General features: G+C 42.1%; 1 protein-coding gene across 1 annotated transcript; it reads right to left on the bottom strand.

Annotated features, from left to right (window-relative positions):
* Nucleotides 1-308: 308 nt before the first annotated feature.
* On the bottom strand, nt 309-3,074 carry LOC111964741 (calcium homeostasis modulator protein 6). Its single transcript, XM_023988565.2, has 2 exons — nt 2,429-3,074; nt 309-1,353 (listed from the first exon to the last, which is right to left on the bottom strand). The coding sequence occupies exons 1-2, from the start codon at nt 2,969-2,971 to the stop codon at nt 916-918; spliced, it is 981 nt and encodes a 326-aa protein (XP_023844333.1). The 5' UTR covers nt 2,972-3,074; the 3' UTR covers nt 309-915.
* Between the last annotated feature and the right edge of the window lie 3,772 nt (nt 3,075-6,846).

The raw sequence follows: 6,846 nt of genomic DNA, 5'->3' as shown, positions 1-6,846 counted from the left end.
ATCTAACAATTTCGCTAAGTTATTATTCAATTCAGAGCTGATGTTCATCGCAGTTCACTTGTGGCAATGGTCGGTCTACAGTGCAATAATATAAATAACAATAACGCAGAAATACTTTGGAGACCAAGCTTGTAAGGTCCAACTAAATATTCTTGTGGGTTACCGTCATGAAGATTCTACATATACACTGGTAACAGGCTTTTACTTGAAAGTATTTTGCAGTGCACTAGCTAACAGGAAGTAAATATGCTCCTTCTTTTTTATTTAACTAGGCAAGTCAGTTAAGAACAAATTTGTATTTACAATGACGGCCTAGGGAACAGTGGGTTAACTGCCTTGTTCAGGGGCAGAACTACAGATTTTTACCTTGTCAGCTCGGGGATTCGATCTAGCAACCTTTCAGTTACTGGCCCAACACTCTAACCACTAGGCTACCTGCCGCCCCATTTCATAGAACCAGACCATGCATTTCCTGTTTAATACCACAGACCACCTGTATGTAGGTCAAGTCTGAGGAGCATTAAAATACTAAAGAGAAAAGAAAAGTAGAAGAGAAAGAGAAAGAAAGTATGATGAACTATAAATAAAATTWAAAAAATCCTTTCTGAGCATAGAATTTCAAATAAAAAGCTGCAAGCAGCACTCGTGATACAGTGAGTGAACTTTCAAGTAACAATATAAAATTGGGAAGTATTGTTATTCAAGTGAAGAACTGAGTGGTTAATCAGTTGTAATTGGTCTTTCTACTGAAAAATCCCCTGATGCACAGCAATAATGATGATGATGATGATGATGAAGATTAGAATGCTGACAACAATCCTCTATAATGAGTCATGACTTTGATGATAAAAATAAGGATGGTTACAGATAGGGTCATGATAGTGATGCTGTTCCTATGATCATATGAATGCCCATTCACAGCATCATCTTGCCCTCATCCACAAAGGCGAGCACGGCTGGATTAGCAGTGTCTGGACCATCTGACCTGACAGATGACATCCTGTGGTCCCTGGCCTCTGCAGGGTCATGGCACTTCTCCACGTACTTGTGCAGGATGCTGTAGTAGTGGTCTCTGGTGCTGAACCTGTAGAGGGACGAGATCTTCTCCCAGGCCTGGTTAGATGGGGTCGTGACAGGCTCTGGAAGCGTCTGCTGGAAGAAGCTCTTCAGGTTCCTCTCTGCAAGCTTTTCGGCGTGATCTGCCGTGTAGTTTTCCAGCAGGTCGCTCTCCCGCTGGGCATAGACCCTCCAGAACTTCAGCTGCAGGTAGCTGACTGGGGAGTTACACCGGGCAACACAGGTAAGTAGGAGGTTGAAGACCATGATGGAGGCAATCAGTAGCCAACCCAGGATCTGAAATCAAAACCAATACATTCAACACAATATTCAACTATTCTGCTTAACCCCTTACCTGGAATGCCTGAGTTAATGTCACAGTTATAATACAGTATACTGTACTGCTCAAACTCAAACCATATCTATAAAAATAGCTGGTAGCAGGAGAATGTATTAGGGAAGCATACTGTATATGGAACGGTAGATTCTTTTCAGAGGTGTGTGTTGGTCAGCAATTCCTCCATCACCTCTTCACATTGGAAGCAGTGTTTCCCTTAGGATTTTTATCAGCAGCGGTGGCAAAGTTAGCATAGGGGGGAGTAGGTGTGGCCAATGGTGCGATCTCCTACCATACATTTTAGAGGCCCTCCTCTTGGCCACAGAGAAACAATTTTGCTGTTTTAAAGCTTATTTCCTGCAATTGTACACATTTTGTAATGGAGCTTGTGCCGTGTTCTTATGCTATTTGAGTGACTCCAACATTCTATCAAAATCAATGGGGGCTGCCTTATCTTTTCTACATACTTTATATCTGGTTTTATACTTTTAAATTTACACTGAAACGTTTTACCATCCCCCCAAAAACATAATATTTTTGGGAGCGGCAGCCACACTTTAGCAGCGGCTGCCTGTCACTGCTAAATTAATATAGGGGAAACACTGGGAAGTTGTGTACATTAATGACAACAAGTCATACAGGAACTGAGTCAGACCGAAGAATAACTGCTATTTTATAACAATGGAAGTAGCCTATGCTTTGAGGCACTTCTGCTTTGGGGCATTTTAATGTTGGCATTTTCAAATGAAATGCGATGCAACAAATGCCTTCAAAGCAAAATGTGTACTTCATAATGTCAGAGGCTCAGTTTTAAATATATTACAATTCCCTTAGCTGTCAGAACACATCCAGCGGTGTCAATTACCGTTAGCAGAAATATGTCAGTCTAATCACCTACACTCCAACAGACCGTCGACAAAAACAAGGATAGCCCACTAAAACATATTGAAGCGAGTAAAATGGGGCGAAGAAGATATGATAAAAATATATAATTCAAACCATAACTTGGTTCTATTAGTGTGAATATTATCTCACCTGCGACTCAGCGCGGATGGTTGCCAGCACATCATTGCTTTCGGATTGGGGCACGTGGTTGGCTCTCCCGCAGGGGAATTTATAAAGTTCACTCTGGCACTGCGGACTCTTTCCATCGCAAAGGTGGTTTGTGAAAACCGTTGCATTGACGCCAGTCATGGCGCATTCAAAGTAATTGCCATTGAGCAAAGCGACTGCAATCCAACTGACAGGTGCAACTACTGCTGTCGTGGTGATCTGAAAGAAGACCACCCCACAGGAGCAAACATATTTAAAATGACAAAATTTGGATTTGCGTAAACACAAACCTGTAAACAATTTCCATGTTTTATTGCTCATGATGTAACCTAACACCAACAGTGCCAGAGCAGGCACTAAGAGAAACACCATGCCGTAGGAAAAGTTCCAGCCGCTGCAAGGACATTTGAACACCACTGACGAAAATATCTGTTCCCCGCCTGCAGTTAACAACGCAACTAAACCAAACCCGAGACTAGTCTGCTGTTTCTGAACAATTTTAAGAACCGTTTTGAACTTATCCATCTTTCCAGACGCACAGGACTCACAGGCACTTCTGCTGATAGCAAGTCATGGGAGCATATAAATTGACGCGACAGCTATACTTTCAGTTCCCCTGTCCTCTCCGGCGCGCCTCCAACTCAGGATGTTGTAAACATGAAGTCACTTCACTAGGCTACAGTTTATTTATGGATGATACAATGAGGGTATTCTATTAATTCCCAGACCAGGTTGTCAWGCGCCCAAAAATCTGAAGGGGGTGGTCTGGATGGGTGCTTGCCCCACATCTATAAATTGGAGAATTTAGCATTTTTCAAACACCTGAAACAGCTTTTTTTCTTGCAATCTGAGGCATAATCTTTATGCTTAATTAAAAAATATATGTTTATTTTTCTGCATATCTTAGGCACAGCTCTTGAGCTGTCTGTATCCTCCTAGCTGGTGATAATTTTGTAAAATAAACTAAATATGCTTCTCTGCATCTCTGTTCAAATCTGGGTAAAAGATGGAAAGGAATGTGAGTCTTATTCAGTACATTTAGTAATTGGTTGCTTTTAGAAAGTCTACCAACCTTGCCAGCAGGCATGCCAGTTAAGATAGTTAGACAAGCTAGCTACTCTAACTTGATTGATGTCCTGATGTATTCTTGGTAGCTAGTTAGGAGGTTGGTAGATTGGGAACCTATCTGGGTTAGCGAAAGCCATTTTCATAAAATTGCTAGGTGGCTAGTAGTATTACAGAGAAATAAAACAATATTTACAATGCCTTCGGAGAGTATTCAGACTCCTTGACTTTTTCCACATTTGGTTAAGTTACAGCCTTATTCTAAGATTGATTAAATTGTTTCCCCCCCCTTCACCAATCTACACACAATACCCTATAATTACAAAGTAAAAACAGGTTTCTAGAAATGTAAAAAAAAAATATATGTACATAAATATAATATTTACATAAGTATTCAAACCGTTTACTCAGTACTTTGTTGAAGCCCAAATTGGCAGCGATTACATCCTAGAGCATTCTTGAGTATGATGCTACAAGCTTGGCACACGTGCATTTGAGGAGTTTCTCCCATTCTTCTCTGCAGATCCTCTCAAGCTTTGTAAGTTTGTATGGGGAGCGTTGCTGCACAACTATTTTCGGTCTCGATCCGGTTCGAGTCCGGGCTCTGGCTTGGTCACTCAAGGACATTCAGAAACTTGTCTTACATAGTCTTGAAGCCAATCCTGCGTTGTCTTAGCTGTGTGCTTAGGGACGTTGTCCTGTTGGAATGTGAACATCCACCCTAATCTGAGGTCCTGAGTGCTCTGGAGCAGGTTTTCATCAAGGATCTCTCTGTACTGTACTTTGCTCCATTCATCTTTTTGAGGTCGGGTGATTGTGGAGGCCAGGTCATCTGATGCAGCACTCCATCACTCTCCTTCTTGGTCAAATAGCCCTTACACAGCCTGGAGGTGTGTTTTGGGTCATTGTCCTGATGAAAAACAAATGTTAATGCCACTAAGCGCAAACCAAATCGGATGGCGTATCGCTGCAGAGTGCTGTGGTAGCCATGCTGGTTAAGTGTGCCTTGAATTCTAAATAAATCACTGACAGTGTCACCAGCAAAGCACCCCTACACCATCACACCTCTTCCTCCATGCTTCACGGTGGGAACCACACATGCAGTGATCATTAGTTCACCTACTCTGCGTCTCACAAAGACTTGGCGGTTGGAACCAAAAATCTCAAATTTGGGGTCAGAAGACCAAAGGACAGATTTCCACCAGTCTAATGGCCATTCTTCGTGCTTTTGGCCCAAGCAAGTCTCTTCTTATTATTGGTGTCCTCTAGTAGTGGTTTCTTTGCAGCAATTCGACCACAAAGGCCTTATTCCCCCAGTCTCCTCTGAACAGTTGATGTTCAGATGTGTCTGTATCTTGAACTCTGTAAAGCATTTATTTGGGCTGCAATTTCTGAGGCTGGTAACTCTAGCAAACTTATTCTCTGCAGCAGAGGTAACTCTGGGTCTTCCTTTCCTGTGGCCGTCCTCGTGAGAGCCATTTTCATCATTGCGCTTGGCGGTTTTTGCGACTGCAATTGAAGAAACTTTCAAGCTCTTGAAATTTTCCGGATTGACTGAACTTCATGTCTTACAGTAATGATGAACTGTCGTTCTTTTTGCTTATTTGAGCTGTTTTTGCCATAATATGGACTTGGTCTTTTACCAAATAGGGCTACCTTCTGCATACCACCCCTACCTTGTCACAACACAACTGATTGGCTCAAACGTATTAAGAAGGAAATAAATTCCACAAATTAACTTTCAACAAGGCACATCTGTTAATTGAAATCCATTCCAGGTGACTACCTCATAAAGCTGGTTGAGAGAATGCCAAGAGTGTGTAAAGCTGTCATCAAGACAAAGGGTGCGTACTTTGAAAATCTCAAATATATTTTGATTTGTTTAACACTTTTTTGGTTACTACATGATTCCATATGTGCTATTTCATAATGTTGATGTCTTCACTATTATTCTACAATGTAGAAAATAGTAAAAATAAAGAAAAACCCTTGAATGAGTAGGTGTGTCCAAACCTTTGACTGGTACTGTATGTATGTCTGACGCCCTGATCTGTTTCATCTGTCCTTGTGCTCGTCTCCACCCCCCTCCAGGTGTTGCCCTTCTTCCCAACTATCCCGTGTATTTATACCTGTTTTTCTCTGTCTGTTTCTTGCCAGTTCTTCTTGTTCGTTCAAGCTAACCAGCGGTTTTCCCTGTCAGCTCCTATCATTATCCCAGCCTCACTTTCCTCATCCTCCTGAGTTTTGACCGTTGTTTGTCCTGACCCTGTACCCGCCCGCCTGACCTCTCTGCCTGTCCCTGACCCCGAGTCTGCCTGCCGTCCTGTACCATTGCTCCACCTCTGTATTACTAAACTCCGCCTGTCCCTGACCCTGAGCCCGCCTGCCATCCTGTACCTTTCCTGGATCTTCAACCCCTGCCTGCCTTGACCTGTCTTTGCCTGCCCCTGTTGCTACAATAAACATTGTTACTTCGACAGTCTGCATCTGGGTCTTACCTTGATTCCTGATAATATGTGTATATATATATTTAAATAGGACAAATCTGAGGGGGCACGTGGACATGTGCCCCCTATATGCATGTTGCCTCTGGTCCCCCCTCTCTCTCTCTCTCTCTCCAACTGACATTCACTCCTGAGTTGTTGACCTGTTGCGCCCTCTATAACCATTGTGATTATTATTTTACCCTGCTGATCATCTATGAACATTTAGACATCTTGAATAACAATCTGGCCTTAATGGCCATGTACTACTCTTAGTCCATATCTGATTTAAATCTGTTMTTTTTCCTGCAGTGTGAACAGCCATTAAGAACATGGAATCAGATATTCAAGTCTGATTCATGGCCGTGCGACTTGTCTAAATATTCAAATCTAATTTATTTGCTCTCAAGTGGTTTTTACACTGTTATTTGGCAAATCTTGTTGCTTGCTAGCTACTCTGTTGACCATTTTGACAAGAACACATGGTAGCTAACAAGCTTGTTAATAGTTTACAAACAAATTAGTGAATGTGGTAGAAAGCTAAACAGCTACCTAGCTAGCTGGTTGACTGCTGTGGCTAGCCAAAACGGACTTGTTTTGAAAGTTGCATCATCTAATCCTTTGAGGCTTTAAAAGTGTTCTTACACTATGATTTTTAACATTTAAAGCAGCTGGGAAACGTCCATGGCAGGTATTGTTGTCACCTTAGCTTGCTACATAACTTCTGAGCGATAGGAAGCACAAGCACCACCACCAATCGGTCTACGCCACTGCTCACACCCGTCATTACTATGACAACTAGCATAGTCATGTCAGCAAATTACTGCTGTCTGAACACACACAAATCCGATT

The sequence above is a fragment of the Salvelinus sp. IW2-2015 genome, linkage group LG6.1 (genome assembly GCF_002910315.2).
Source record: "Salvelinus sp. IW2-2015 linkage group LG6.1, ASM291031v2, whole genome shotgun sequence".
Classification (NCBI taxonomy): domain Eukaryota; kingdom Metazoa; phylum Chordata; class Actinopteri; order Salmoniformes; family Salmonidae; genus Salvelinus; species Salvelinus sp. IW2-2015.
Note: the sequence above shows the minus strand (reverse complement) of the source record. Positions and strands in the feature narration are given on the sequence as shown.

Bases quoted from the DNA above. Each gene is read 5' to 3' on its own strand.
- LOC111964741 (XM_023988565.2), bottom strand. From the start codon at position 2,971: ATGGATAAGTTCAAAACGGTTCTTAAAATTGTTCAGAAACAGCAGACT. The intron at 1,354-2,428 runs GTGAGATAATAT...TTTTGATTTCAG, and splicing joins CCATCCGCGCTGAGTCGCAG to ATCCTGGGTTGGCTACTGAT.